At 37.1% G+C, this 16,284-nt stretch overlaps 1 protein-coding gene across 1 annotated transcript; it reads right to left on the minus strand.

Moving 5' to 3' along the window:
• Window positions 1-10,334: 10,334 nt before the first annotated feature.
• Window positions 10,335-11,666, minus strand: LOC138336558 (uncharacterized). The gene has a single exon (XM_069286071.1). The coding sequence runs from the start codon at window positions 11,664-11,666 to the stop codon at window positions 10,335-10,337; it is 1,332 nt and encodes a 443-aa protein (XP_069142172.1).
• Window positions 11,667-16,284: the final 4,618 nt, after the last annotated feature.

Consider the following 16,284-nt stretch of genomic DNA (forward strand, 5'->3'; position numbering starts at 1 on the left):
CGTGACTGACTTTCGACACGACCTGCACGTGGTGATCCAGGTGACTAGCGTAAGCGCACATGTGTTTGTTAACGTTTTCCTTCTGGCTAATATACGCAAATCATGCTGGTATATGTACAGAGAATGAGTATTTGAAACATCCAACTAACACATTGCCGTAAAATATTGTGTGCATCGAAAATTATAATGTGCGATTATTATTTTCTTTGTAGATCCAGTCTGCTGAGGTCAACCGCATATTTTGTTTGTGAAAAATTGTTGACATTTTCTCTTGGTTTTACAACTCTTGTGTTTCTTCGAGATTGTCGCGACGACGTTCGTAAGAGTTCGGAATGATTTGGCATCGTTCGAGCCTATTTTTCACGTGTACACGCTAAACAGATTTTTTCTTTAATAATTAAATATACTTCCAGTGCTGCAACTTAAAAAAAACCCGTAAAATTAAAAAGTTACAAACTCAGACAGACGGGGAAAAAATGTTTAACACTTAAACAGTTTTCACTACTTTTATATCTTAGCGTTTTTATCGTAGAACCCCAGATTCGGAAAATACCAAACTGGACGAGGCAACATTCCGTCCTATTACATGTGTGATACACCACAGACTAGTTCACCGAAAGCATCAACCATGTCCTGATGTCGTATGGAAATACATGTAACACCTACTTTCTAGGTATATGGCATGCGGTAAGTGAACAAAATTGTTCTTCAATATGTGTAACAATTGTGTTTTTCATTCGTGACGAATACCACCAAAACAGAAAGATAAGATGGCATAGTTATATGTGCGTGTTAGTAATACAATTATTATGTAAGAATTTCATAGTACGGGTCATACAAGGCTCTCTCCTTGGACAGGCAATTTTCAATATATTTATTTTTTCTATTTCTTCTTTTGGTATTTTTTTCTTTGCGACTAGATGAGAAAATCCGTGGTATGGTTTGGATGGATCCACACAGATGTTAAAAAATATTGTCTTTTAATTTTTTACCGGGTCGGATTGCTGTTTATGATCAATGTGTGCGACATGAATGCAATTTATATGTTTATACTTAGATACTTGTGTTAGCGTTGTTATTTCCATATACATGTATTTTGGTTAATGTTTGTTTGTTACATACTGGTATCAAGTCAATACCACTTCCGTTGAAGCAGTAACATCTGGAGAATGTAATCTGAATTGATGCCGTTAACCTTTCATGTTACGCGTATATAAGACCGTTTCTGCTCCTGCTTGGCGCTCAGCATACAGGGAGTGGGACGACTGGTTCGCCCGTTGTCAGTATAATGTGACCGGGTGGGGTGTGTTGCTTGGTGTCTTCGGCGGCATGCGTCAGTGATATAGCACTATAAAAAGGGCAACAGTTCCACTATACAAGAAGACACTACATGAATATACCGCAGTCTCCCACAACACGCACCTCGCACAACATACACGCAACACACAGCATACATGGGAGGCCGTAATTATATATGTCGGGCGGAATTTAGGCTAAGTATACTTTTCATACAATAAATCAACGTTCTCCTGCATTTAAAAGCTGGTATTTGTGAACTGTTTCTATAGTGTTTGTATCTCGAATAAATTATATTACTTTTACATCTTAGCGTTTTTCTTGTATTTGCAAGGTATGTAAACAAACACGGAACCTCGGATTCGGAAAATAATTAACTGGACTAGGAAACATTTTGTTTTATTACAAATTGGCGACGAGGATGGGATGTCATGTCCGGTTGTAAGCTGCGGGAACAACTGTATAATCGCTTTATGGCCCTCAAGGCGCATTGGTGGAAGGTACACCATCCCATATTTCGGAAGCACCTATGTTATAAGATGGGATATAGAGCTTTGTTTGTACGATGTGCGAAGATCAGGCAGAACCTCTTCAGAGTGCATGGAACATCAGACAGCGATGAGGATCTCGCAAGTAGGACTGGAAAGGTGAAAGTGCCTAACACTAACTATGTAAACCCTATTGGGGCAAGGATGTCACCTGCTCCTGGGTTCGTGGATGTTGCCAGGAGGAAGAAGACAGAAGGAGTGAGGAGAAAAAGAGAGGCCCAAGAAAGTCTATGCAGAACCAGTATTCTAGTCAAGGACGTAATTCAGTGTCGCGACGAATATGTATAGTTTCATAAGGACAGAGGGGCTACCGAAATGTTTAGGCCGATCGCGGGAAGCTGTAAATCCCCTTGGTACTAGAGGAGCACACGTTCGAAAGATTTGATTAGAGAGGGTACCGATTCACTATATCCAGGAGATTGTACATAAAAATCTTTATTTTACATATACGCGGGACGCGAGAATCAACAATGACAGTTGTGATGGAACTAATTAGTGCTTTCCACAAATTATTGTCATTTAGTTGTTATGAATTATTGTTATTGATTCAACACTGTTTAGTTATTAAGCTTGATAATAGTAAAAGTTTATGATTTGTTACTCCAGTGTTTCCACATTTTTGGAACTATTTACCTTTTTTGTTATCTGATATCACTTCTTTTTTATACAATGTTTTACAATTGTTAAGCCCTTGATTTTGTAAACGTTTTAATTATATTATTTTCTGAATTCTGGTCAGTATTTTGTGCATATGTTAAAGTTATATTGCATGTTAATTTCACAGTAACGATATGTCACTTAAACATTTGATATTTAAACATAGACATGTAACTTGATTATTTGGCTCCCCAAAAGCATATGTCGGCTTATAAGAGAGCCGAAATCTAGGGATCATATATTCCTGGTTTTAAATAAAGCGCCTTCAATCACCGCCATGTTTAGTGACTTCGGGTTTTGAAGGATTCCGAATCGTATCACGTGGCTGACTTACGACATGACCTGCACGTGGTGGTCCAGGTGACTAGCGTAAGCGCACATGTGTTTGTTAACGTTTTCCTTCTGGCTAATATACGCAAATCATGCTGGTATATGTACAGAGAATGAGTTCTTGAAACATCCAATTCCCACATTGCCATAAAATATTGTGTGCATCAAATATTATAATGTGCGAGCATTATTTTCTTTGTAGATCCAGTCTGCTGAAGTCAAACGCATATTTTGTTTGTGAAAAATTGTTGACATTTTCTCTTGGTTTCACAACTCTTGTGTTTCTTCGAGATTTTCGCGACGGCGTTTGGAATGATTCGGCATCTTTCGAGCCTATTTTGCACGTGTCCACGTTAAAAAGATTTTTCTTTTATAATTAAATATACTTCCAGTGCTGCAACTTTTTAAATAAAGTGGCAAAATTAGGAAGTTTCAAACTCAGACAGACGGGGATGAATATGTTTAACAATTAAACAGTTTTCACTACTTTTATATCTTAGCGTTTTTGTCGTATTTGCAAGGTAAGTAAACCAACAAGGAATCCCAGATTCGGAAAATACCAAACTGGACGAGGCAACACTCCGTCCTATTACATGTGTGATACACCACACACTAGTTCACCGAAAGCATCAACCATGTCCTCATGTCGTATGGAAATTACACCTAATTTCTAGGTATGTGGCATGCGGTCAGTGAACAAATTGTTCTTCAATATGTGTAACAATTGTGTTTTTGATTCGGGACGAATGCTACCAAAACAGAAAGATAAGATGGCATAGTTATATGTTAGTAATACAATTATTAACGTAAGAATTTCATAGCAGGGGTCATACAAGGTTCTCTCCTTGGACAGGCAATTTTCAATATTTTTATTTTTGCTATTTCCCCTTTTGGTTTTATTTCTTTGTGATTAGATGAGAACATCCGTTGTTTGGTTTGAATGGATGTACACAGGCGTTAAAAAATATTGTCTTTTAAAATTTCAAACGTTTATATTGAGTTGTTCTAATCAATGTACTTTTTTTAGAATGACGAAAGACATATTTTGTCATCCTTACGATGTTTATGGCATACAATTACCATATGTATGACAACCGTTGACGTTCTGGATATCGAAATAATAGGCAAGTGAATTTCAATGTTTGTCCAAGCTGATGTAGAACAACACATGTTGAGAGGAGAAAATTCTCTTACATGCTATGCATGTAATACTTCTCTTACAATGGAGCATATTATAGTGCATTGTATTGATTTTAAACACATACGAGACAAGTATTACGACGTCTCCGACATGTGCACTTTGTTCCATGTCGTGAAACATAATCATATTTTCAATCATCTCAAAGAAATCAGCATTTTAAACAAAATTTGAACGTTTTCTCATCTTATCATCGTCTTTTCTCATCTTATCATCGTACACAACTCAACAGTTTCATCGTTTCATCAATATTGTGCATAAGTTGTCTCGTGTGATTTAGCCAATAGTATTTTATCCCATAGATAAAAGAAGGGTTTATATCCTGATATTAATACCCGACTTGTAGTTTGACCGACCCTAATTGACCTTAGTTGTCAATAGGCCGTAAAATTTAAACAAACAAGCAATGTCTTTTCTTATCCTGATCTTTTAGATGCTATCATTGTTTATATCCTGATATTAATGCATGACTTGTAGTTTGGTCCTAAATGACCTTAGTTGTCGATTGGCCGTAAAACTTAATAAACAAGACATATTACTGAATGAAAACAATCAGTGTAAAAATGTCATAAAAAGTGTTCCACAATGTTCTCTGCTTATGATCTGTTTCTTTTTGCTGTAGGGAACAACCAACTAAATAAAAAAAGACCTTTTAAATGGCCCCTGTGTATACAAGATTGCGCCCAGGATAGAATTTTAACCCGGCCGCTGATTGGCTGGCTAATTATGAATTTCAAAAGTAAAAATGTTTTCTGACAGGTAATTATTCCTAGATAACCATGATATGAATTTGGAAATTCATATTGAGATTTAGGTTCAAAATATCAACTTTGATAATGAATAGGTAAAAACATTAGAATTTCAGGATTTTTTTAGTGCAAAATGCGCCTGATTTCAATAAAGCTACCCTTGTTGGAGTTTGAGCAGAAGGGCCCAAACTTTTTTTCTATTTAGTGTTATATGAGAACCTAGACTTTAATTATAGAAGACAATAGCTAACTAATATACATTTGTTTTAATAATACAGTACAAAACTTTAACAAAGTTTAACACTGTGGTCTATGTAAAATGTTTTAGTTGGTTGCTCTAACCAGAGTGGGTAACTGTACTGAAATCATTTATTTTCGTTGGGCTCAATTTTCGTGGATTCTTAAATTTTACAATTTCGTTGGCACTTAAATTCGTGGAGAAGACGGCCCTGCAGATAGGGCGTTAGAATTGTACCTGCTGCCCCTATTGCATGATCGTAAAAGGCGACTAAATTTAGGATCTTATCTTTTCTTTTCTTCCTAACTGACTTTATCTTTCCTAATGCCTCCCTTGGCACCGCCTCACTTTTGGCCTTGAGTTGAGCGTTCGCCCCTGTGAGGAAGGCTCTGGGTTCTGTCCCCTGAGAACGGAAATCGTTTAATTTTATGAAAGGGACAGGGAAGGTAATCACTTAAACCATATTAGACATTTTTCATATGACCCTGGCTGTTAATAGGACGTTAATTAATCAAACAAACAAACAATACATCACTTAAATCGGTGGAGAATGGCAGACCGTTTTTTAAAGGATCTCGCATGCCCTCTAACATATTTTTTTTAGAAAATTCTTAACTCTTAAACTAAGCAAAACGTATTGTAAAAACATTTCCATGTGTTTATTTTATAAAGTGTTTTAAATTCAATTATTTGGAAATAGAAGTAGAATTATTGCGTCATATTAATCTCCTTTCGGTCGGATGATTTGGTATGCTGTCTGGAATGCTGTCCGTTTAGTCAAAATTCTGCGAGCTCCTTCCTGTGCGCTTTTAAGCATTGACGACTTACAAGGATTCTGCAAACCAGAATTTTCATGCTCCCAACCTACAATCGACTAAATATCACCATCTATAACTGACGCAGATGAACAGTTGTGTGAAATAGAAACAACATACAACATCACGTCAAAAAAAAGACCCGCTAAGGTTTTAAAACCGAAACAAGAGCACCAGTTACAAAACTTATTTAAACCAGCTTTATATTTACTCGGCGTGTCAGGTGCACGAGATTTAAAGTTATATGTGCCGGTAACTTGGCGAAAAATTTGAAAGGTTATGTTTCTTCATTAATCTATTAAACACCATAAGGTTTGATGAATTTTAAGCTGTGAAAATCCTTTAAATGGCTTCGGATGCCGTACAAACGTTAGTTACAACACATAAATTTAGTGCTGTGAAATTGTTGGTTTTTATACCATATATATGTTAATTGGAAATATTTCTGCAGAAATCACTTTACTATATCTAAAAACACTGTCAATATGTTGAATGAAATTGTAGACCAAAATTTGGCTTCATGGAGTGACCGTATTTACTCATTTCACTTCAATAAAGATGTAAATAGAATGATTTTAGTAGTTCTGTCAAATATCATATTCATCTCTTATTTGTACATGTAAAACTGAAACCTATACCTTGAAAGTACAGTAATTCTCAAAATGTTAGTAACTTTCGGTGATGAATAACATTAAAATCTCATCTTGATTCGTGAGTTTGAAAATACGGCACATATAACTTTAAGGATAACTTCATGTAACTCCCGGCCAATTCGTCCAATCGAGCATCTCTAGAGGTGTCTGAGATACATTATTTCCATAATCCCACAATTGATATGTCTGAAAATCGTGTAAACGAAAACAAAAAACGGGAAATGATGCAATGTCAATTTATTAGATAGATAAGTATATTAAACGTATATTCACAAATTGTTATTGACAATATTGAATTTACTTTCCGCCGTATAAAAAGTCTCTGTTCAATATCTAGTCCCTCAAATTAAATAACGACTCCCTCAAATGGATTTCCTTATCCCTCAAATGGAGAAAACACTCCGTCAAATGAATTAACATATCTCTCGTCAGAGCATCTGCTCCTCAATAAACGCGTTCTCTATCCTTGAGAATGCAAAATCATAAAAAAACATATACACATATGTACGTACGTAATTCACATATTTTTTGTGAATATAACAATCTGAGATTTTCACCAATGTCCTTTCAATATCACGAGCAATTCAACCTAATTGCCGACACATGCCCAATGAAAGCTTCACTGCCAAATATAGAATTTTTTTTACATCTTGAATAAAAATGCGATTTGCTTCCGTGAATTCATAAACACCCTCAACATAACGCTTGCAAATCTGTGTCCTATCAAATATCAGGGTCCAGAAAGGTGAAGATTTCCATTTAGGGACTATGAAAGTACCTTTCGATTTATACACAATCATATATTTAATATTTTTTACATCAAGAGGTACTGATGGTTCAAACCAGTTATTTTCTCAGGACCAATCCTGTGCAAATGCATCGACCGCTTCATTTTCAGGATTCCAAAAATTAGAATTAAACCTATCAATTTTCTTGTTATTAACATTAGTAAACCTAAATCGATAGTGTACGATACCATAACGAATCTAAAAAAACGCCCCAGTCGTCATAATCCACAATTTTACTTGCATCGAAAATATTGTAAGCCATACTATATAAATCTATTTTCATGCTATCACTCAAAATGATCCTAGCGCAGTTCTGACTGTCTGTTGGCCAAGTTTAAGTTATAGGGACACGCTGAAAGGTAAAAGTGTCTTTTACCTTTCAGCGTGTCCCTATAACTTATCAATGCTAACTCAATCGCTTTCAACTCTTTCCGATCCTTTCCATCTCGGAGATTTTTTTTATGAAAAACACTAGCAGGAGCTTCGAAAATGCAAGAGCCAAAAGCCACACTACTTGCATCTGAATACACAAACGCAGACGGTAGATAATTGATTGCTAATTTAACCTGGTAACGTCAATCTTCCAGAAAAGTTACTCCGATATACTTATTATCCGGAGCTAACTTGTCAACAATATCACAACCTTTCCTGTTTAACAAAGCGACGTGTAGATATCTAGTCATTAACCGACAAACAATACGACTGGAGAAAGGGAAATAACTCAAATCAAGTAATCTCTTGTCAGGAATACTGACGGAGAAATCTGCTGATGATTAAAATAAACCTAACCACTCGAGATACTCGAAAGAATTCCATAAATACTTCTCCACGTTAACCATATAACCCGCACAAATTAACGTTTCCTGAACAAAATCTGCACTTTTAAAACAACTATAAAATTTGAACTCCATCCCCCACCGTCGTCTAGATATACAACAAAATCAATGAAAGTAAACCTCCTATATTTGATCAAAGGGCGGAGACATTTAGTGAAAATATATGGGTCAGAGGTCAAACCAAAAGGTAGTACAATGAAAAAATAGTAATTACCATTCCTCTCAAAACCTAAATATGTCTGATGAACTGGAGAAATGTCGATGCGATGATAACCCGTTTTAAGGTCAAATTTATACATGAAACATTCCTCAGAAAAATACTGTATGGCTACAATCCTCAAACTTAACCTTTTCCTTGATAGCAAAACTATTCAACTCTCACAAATCTAAGATAAGGCGTTTTTTACCAGACTTATTAACAGAAACCGTTAAAGGACTAACAATATATGCGGGCAAAAAGGAACTTTTACTGCACACCGATTTTTGAATAGCTCGCCTTCAGCCTCAGAAACAAAACTCGAATGTTGGATTGCAGACTTATTATTTGAAGAAAAACTCTTTGGAGGTCTATTATTAAAAAGAATAACATGCCCATTTTCTGTTACATTATTCACATGACTGTTAGCCTCAATATTCTTCCAAAACTCTACATTTCTTTTACGTCTACCTTTAACAGAAAATGTCCGAGGACTTATACTTTGTTTTCCTTCTAATTCGAAATATTTTTATGTGTAATCTATATCGCCAAACTGAGCTTCAGAATAAACAGAACTGTACTTATCAGAAACATGGTCACTTGGTGTCTTTATTTCCGACAACGCTGTTTCCCGAGGAAAATTTCCTGTATGTCTCCTCCAGTGACCGAACTGACCGCATAGGAAACACATGTCGTTGGGGGAAGGGACCATCGGGAAATTCTGGTGCTTGACTGTAGGTACAAAAAGAATCCTCCCTCTTTGCTGAAGAGTGCGTAGATCCCCTGCCTTTCCGGGAATCCATCCCAGTAGCAGACATGTAAGGGTGATTATAAGGCCGCCGACGTACAGCATATTTGCTCTTTCTGGTTGTATTTCGTCCTCCGAATCTGAAGCTAACCTATCGAACTCGTATTCACGAAAGGATTCCCAACCGGCAGCTGACTTGTCAGCTAGTCTTATTAACTTATTACGTTTACGAATTTTTTCTTTGATTTAGTCCAAACTATCTTCGGATTTGGAAAATTCACACTTTTTAAGGGCTTTGTCTAACACTGTTAACTCAGCTTCTATGTCCTAGTTAAATTCATAATGCAATCTGTTAACAATATGTTTCAGTTTCACGGCACTGTTGTCTTTAAATTTTTTGGCCGTCTTCTCCGAAATATTCTCGCCAGCTTCTATAATCTCCTTTTTGAAAGGAGAGAGCGGAGACTGCAAATAGTTCTTAAACAATCAAAAGTTTCTTTAACACACGAGGTATCCTTTTCCGATTTTTTCCAGAATTTTCTCAATAGAAATTTCCTCCGATTCACGCATGGTAAAATACAATAAGTTAACAAAATGACGCATGTCGTACTTGACCGCAAAGACTCGAATGACTTCACAGTATACACATGTATTCCACGTAAACACCTACAGCACGCGCATATTAACTCTGCGCGTTAGTCATATAACTGCTCATCGATTGGCTAACATTGCACTTTCAACCTGACCTTTCGACCTCTGCACATAACTCTTTCTTTAGATACGTGCCACTTTTTACAAACAGTTGTACACTACCAATGATGAATTCATTTATTTTCATCTACATTTTGACTTTCTAACCATTTTAGGTCATCTGACTTAAAGGGTTAGTATGACCTATATTTATCGTTCTTTGTTACTCGGTATTAAACTTTTAGGTCACCTGATCACAGGACACTGACTCACTTTTGGCTTTCTCTTGTGCGCTCGCCACTGTGTGGTAGGCTCTGGTTTATATCCTCTATCCAAGACACACCAAAGTCTATTAAAGTGGTAACTTATATTCCCGATTAACGCTCACTATATAAAGAGTGAGACGACTGGTTTGGTTTTATCTGTATCGTTTGAGCGGGTGAGGTGTGTCTTCGGCGGCATGCTTCAGTACAGTAACCGTATGAAGAGGACAGGGGTTTTTTACTACAAGAAGACACAACACGTATATACCAAATCATACCAAGACATGCACTTTATACATGCACCACACCAATGGAAATATCAACCTCAATTATTTACATCTAAGGATTTTTCGGAAATCTTCAAGCAAGAATGCGTGCATGAGCGGGTTTGTCAGAATAGAGGAAACTGCTAGAGCGTTACAAAACCAATCGACAGTTTGTGAGAATGGAAAAACTATCATCGCTACTCCGGCAACCGACTGCGGAGTCATCGTCACAATAAACACTATAAAAACGACCGACACAATTCGGAAAGCTTTCAGTTCTGGTAGTGGAGGAGATGGTCGTGATTTTATCTGCCTCCCCAAACCCACCGACCTTGAAGAAGATTCTGCATCTATGAACTTGATAGGCAATAGTTCGGGTCGTGTTGTGCTATGCTCCACAGAATGTTCTCCGATTTTATCGATGCCAGTAATATTGTCTCTGCTCTTCCCTCCACTCACAACGAATCGTATGTTACGGCCGACACTAGATTCACCAGTCTGGACTGTACGTTCAAGTTCCGATAAGAACGCCCCTCCCGCCCTACCATTGTTTTTTACTGTGATATCGTCGGGTACGTTTGTAACCGCATGAATGTCTCCTAAATGTTCCTTGGAATTCCGCCCTAGTGTTATTGTTTTAACGGACTTAGTTCCGGTCTTAATTTGACCTGTAGATGAACAAGACAGAGATGTATTTCCGTGGTTCATTTGTGCGGCTCGGAACCTGTTATTCCGTTTGGAATGTCCTCTTCTTAATCGATTTGTTCTTCGTAGAGAACGACGAAAATTTTTGGCAGTTAGGGCGTATATAATGACCGTGCATATCCATACTAGGAAAATAATACACCGCGCAGGAGCTAAAGCATACGATCTATTTTCCTCGAATAAAGTCTTGGCTTTACATGGTAATACAGTTGCAGATCTTACTGTAAATAAATACGGTATTCCAAGAATCAGAGAGCATATTCCCGTGCTTATGACTGCAAGAGCTTGACGCTTGCGGACAGAGAAAGTCTCTATTTGAATTGTTCTCGTACATAGATATCGTTCTGTACAGATGGACAATGTATGTACGAGAGAGAGCACAAGGCCTAAATGCAATAGGAAAAATGACAAACCACATATCCAAATTTGTCGCAATGATGCTAGATTAATGCACGAGTATAGAAAAAGTCCGAGACTCAGTAAAAGGTCACTCAAGCTCAACAGAAGAATGGACACAACGAATGGCTTCCTTCGTAAGGTTTTACTTATTGTAGCAACAATCAATATTACAGAATGTTCAGCGAAAGCAAAAACTGCAACTGCGCACATAGTCGATAGCAAAAATTTCTCTTTGGTGGACAACAACAAATGTTCGCCCTCTTGTGTGCTATTGTTGAGCGTATTGTTCATTGTCAAAGGGAACCTGTGGAGGAAAACAAAATATGTTCTTAACGTACTGAAATTAAAACATATCGATTTCCTACTCGTGCTGACTGCTTCCTAACATTTTGATACTGGTTAACAAGAGGCCCATGGGTCTGAACGGTCACCTGAGATCTGATACAGATGTATAAAATATTGGCCCATTGCACCCATTAGGCGCTTGAAGTCAGCAGGTTACTTAATGAGAGCAACAATATAGTGCCAAAACGGCTCTAATGTGATAAAAGATATAAACCTTTAGTACAAAAAAGAAGTCTACATAAAGAAAGTGATTTCATCACTTTGACCTTTTTAATATCTAAGAAGTGTTCGATTACATCACATCTGTGAATTAAAAAATATATATATTTTTTGAAAATTTAGTCATTTTGACCCCTTTTGGTCCTGCAATAGATATTTCCAAAATGTGGACATTTTTTTCAAATCTTTCTTTGTTTGAGAATCCTAACCGAATTTGACTCAATCCCTAAAGAATTTTATCAAATAATGTTCAAAAACATGTTTCCGTTTATAAACTATAGTAATTTTGCCCCCTCCCAAGGGAAAATCTGGAAGCCCATGGCCATGAAATTTTCTATTTTTAAGGGGCCTTCACACCCTCCTATCTATGAATAGTATTTATTTCTACCACACCTGAGAGTTAGAAGCTTTTTGAAGCTTTCTGGTCCTTCTTACATCCCCATGGTGATTTACAAGTATGATAGGCCTTACACCTTTGAAGGTTTATGCAAAATTGAAGTGAGTTACCTTCAGCAGATTTGGAGAAGTTGAAAATGTAAATTGTTTACAGACGATAAAAGGCTTTTCTAATGTTAGTCTGCGTACAATGTTTCATGTAATTTTGGCGAATATTTACACAGGTTATCGTGTTCATAAGAGCCAATAATAATTATTTCAAAGGGCAATAACTCTTTCACTCACAGTTGAATTAAGCTGATTTTTGTAGTCGTCCGATATCTTTCCAATGTTAGCCTAAAGCCAAATCTTCATAATTCTTTGTGAATATTTACAAATTGTATAGTGTTCACACAGAACAATAACAATTATTATTGCAGAGGGCAAGTTACAGTCGAATCAAGCATATTACCGTACTGATCAGAGATATTTCTTATGTTAATCTAAATATAGTTTCATCAAGCTCGTTGCCTTTTTACTCAATTGATCGTGTTTACAAGGCGCGATAATTATTATCAGTGTAAAGGGCCATAACTTAGTCGAATCAATCCGATTTTTTGTACTCCACTAGTCATGCTTCTTGGTGAATATTTACAAAAATCATTGTGTTCACAAGGTCCAATAATGAATATTTAGTATTAGTAGTTTGGACCCCTTTTGGCCCCGCCCTTAGGCCCCTAGGGTCAGCAGGGACCTATATGTATTGGATATTAAACTGCTATTGCAAGCTAACAATTCTAATCAGAGCTATGAAAATTGAGCAAATAATGCTCATAAATATGCTTTCCTATATAAACTATGATAAAATATACCCCCCTCCCCAGGAGAAAAAATCTGAGACCACAGGAACACGATATGCATTAATATTGTAGAGGGCCCTGCGACATTTAAATCTATGAAGAGTATTTGATTCTACCACATCTCTGAGTGCCGAAGGCGACTTTCGAATTTAAGTCCTTTTGGCCCCACCAACAGCCTCCTGTGGCTGGGACCATATAATTCACAATGTTGATTGACCTTATGTCTTTGGAAGGGTTGAGAAATATTTCATTAAATTTGCTTCAGTAGTTTTGGAGAAGAAGTCTAACATGTACATTGTTAACGAACATACGACGCAAGACAGCTGACAAAAGGCGATTTCGTTTCAGGTGACCTAAACACTGTTTGCTTCTATTCCTGCATATCGCTCTCATTGAATGGGACGACTGATTTGCCAATTGGCAGCATAGTATGTCTGGAAAGGGTGGGATGTGCTTATTTGATGTCTACGACAGCATGCTTCAGTGTGATAGCACTATAAAAATGGCAAGAGTTCCAAGTATTATAAGGAGACGCATCACGAATATATCGCAGCCTCCCAAAACATATAGACATGCACATATCGCAACACATTGTACACATGGGAAGCCATCCTTAAATGACCTTGGCTGTTAATAGGACGTTAAAACCCTAATAAACCAAACCAAATAAAAAAAATCCCAGTAGTCCACCAATCCGATCACACCTGTTTCCTTCCTCATACTGTGAGGGCCTTCGCAGTTTAGACCAGACATTTCAAAGTTATTTCGTGACATATAACTTGTTTCGCAATCGATTTCATAATGTCTGATCATTTGAATAGCATGAAGGCAACTGAAAGTGAGCGTGCCTCGTGGCTGACTAGTTTAAGAGCTGCTTCTAAATTTCAGCAAAAAATGGGGAAACATATATATTTTTGAAGAAAAAAAAGGCCGGATTAAGATTAAGAAATTAATTGCAGCTATATATCGTTTATTATATCCATATGTACTTTACACCGATGGTCAGGAGTTTACAAAATTATTTCTAAACGATATTTATCAATATTTCTTACCTTTTTGTGCGCTTTGGTTGTCGGTGATGCCCTGTGAATTATTGATCAATAGTGATAATGTGGAGCTTTAAAAGAAATATCTGCTTATAAATGCTAATCATGAGAACTAAAGAATGAAAAATAATATGGCGGAATATTTCTAGAATGACGAAAGTTTTGATGTGTAATCAAAAGCATTAATTGCAAACCTTTAAATGGAAATCGTATGTCCTTCAATGTTTATATACAATGAATTTCCAGGAAAGTCACATTAGTATTGATATTTCTAATCAAAAAGGAATCCGAGTCACAGATGTAAAGTATAAAAGGTGCTCGGAAATTAGACATGGGAGTTCATATTTCGTACGATCACGTGTTTGCTGATCAGATTAACTGTATAATCTAGTGATACATTTCAGGCCTGTATATCTCTTTTAGATGTATCAAAACATAACTAAATTGATCAAAAGTGTGTATGCATCAGGCCTAATCATAGGTATTAATATTGAGTCGTTGCGTCGTAGATTGTTTTTTGTTTGGTAAGGAGGTGTTTAAGCTAATGATAAAAAATTCTATAGAAAGTGCTCACTGCCCAATTTTCTTGAAACTTTGCAAATCGAATGTATTACTACATGGTGGGGTGTGTTGCTTGGTGTCTTTGGCGGCATGCTTCAGTGATATAGCACTATAAAAAAGGGCAACAGTTCCACTATACAAGAAGACACTACATGAATATACCGCAGTCTCCCACAACACTCACCTCGCACAACATACACGCAACACACCGCATACATGGGAGGCCGTAATTATATATGTCGGACAGAATTTAGGCTAAGTATACTTTCATACTATAAATCAACGTTCTCCTGATGTAAGGACGGGAGGTCCTTACATGACCATAGCTGTTAATAGGACGTTAATTAATCAAACAAACAAACATTTCCCTTTAACATTATGGCCCTGCAGGTAGGGCGTAAGAATTGTACCTGCTGCCCCTATTGCATGATCGTAAAAGGCGACTAAATTTAGGATCTTATCTTTTCTTTCTCCCTAAATTACTTTGTTCTTCCTAGAGTCTCCCTTGACACCACCTCACTTTTGGCCTTTGGTTGAGCGCTCGCCCCTGTGAGGAAGGCTCTGGGTTCTGTCCCCTGGCCGAGACACACCAAAGTCTATAAAAGTGGTAGTTTCTGCTCCTGCTTAGCGCTCAGCAAAAAGGGAGTGGGACGACTGGTTCGCCCGTTGTCAGTATAATGTGACCGGGTGGGGTGTGTTGCTTGGTGTCTTCGGCGGCATGCTCCAGTCATATAGCACTATAAAAAGGGCAAAAGTTCCGCTATACAAGAAGACACAACATGAATATACCGCAGTCTCCCGAAACACGCACCTCGCACAACATACACGCAACACACCGCATACATGGGAGGCCGTCCTTACATGACCATAGCTGTTAATAGGACGTTAATTAATCAAACAAACAATCAAACAAAAAATCTCATTTAGCACTCAGCATACAGGTAGTGGGACGACTGGTTGCCCGTTGTCAGTATAATGTGAATGGGTGAGGTGTGTTGCTTGGTGTCTTCGGCAACATGCTTCAGTGATATAGCACTATAAAAAGGGCAACAGTTCCACTATACAAGAAGACACAACATGAATATACCGCTGTCTCCCAAAACACGCACCTCGCACAACATACACGCAACACACTGCATACATGGGAGGTCGTCCTTACATGGCCATAGCTGTTAACTAATCAAACAAACAAACAAAAGGCCTGGATTCTTTTTAGTTCATTTCCATTAGAACCAATTGCACATGCATGCCATAATGATTCTTTGTAAAATAGTCTTCGAGTTTTATAATAAAATTCATTTGAGTAGTTGTTACACTTTGTATTCAAGTCATTTCTTTCAGTTTTTTAATGAAAAATATGTTTGAAATAGTAATTTTTACGAAAAAAATAAACAAAGAAACAACAAAAAAAAAAAGAAACATTGCTCTTTGTCATCTTCTTTCACCCTTATTAAGGATGTATCAACAATATTACCCTGTATCAAATATAATCTCAAGATATTT

Source organism: Argopecten irradians, chromosome 12 (genome assembly GCF_041381155.1).
Source record: "Argopecten irradians isolate NY chromosome 12, Ai_NY, whole genome shotgun sequence".
Taxonomy (NCBI): domain Eukaryota; kingdom Metazoa; phylum Mollusca; class Bivalvia; order Pectinida; family Pectinidae; genus Argopecten; species Argopecten irradians.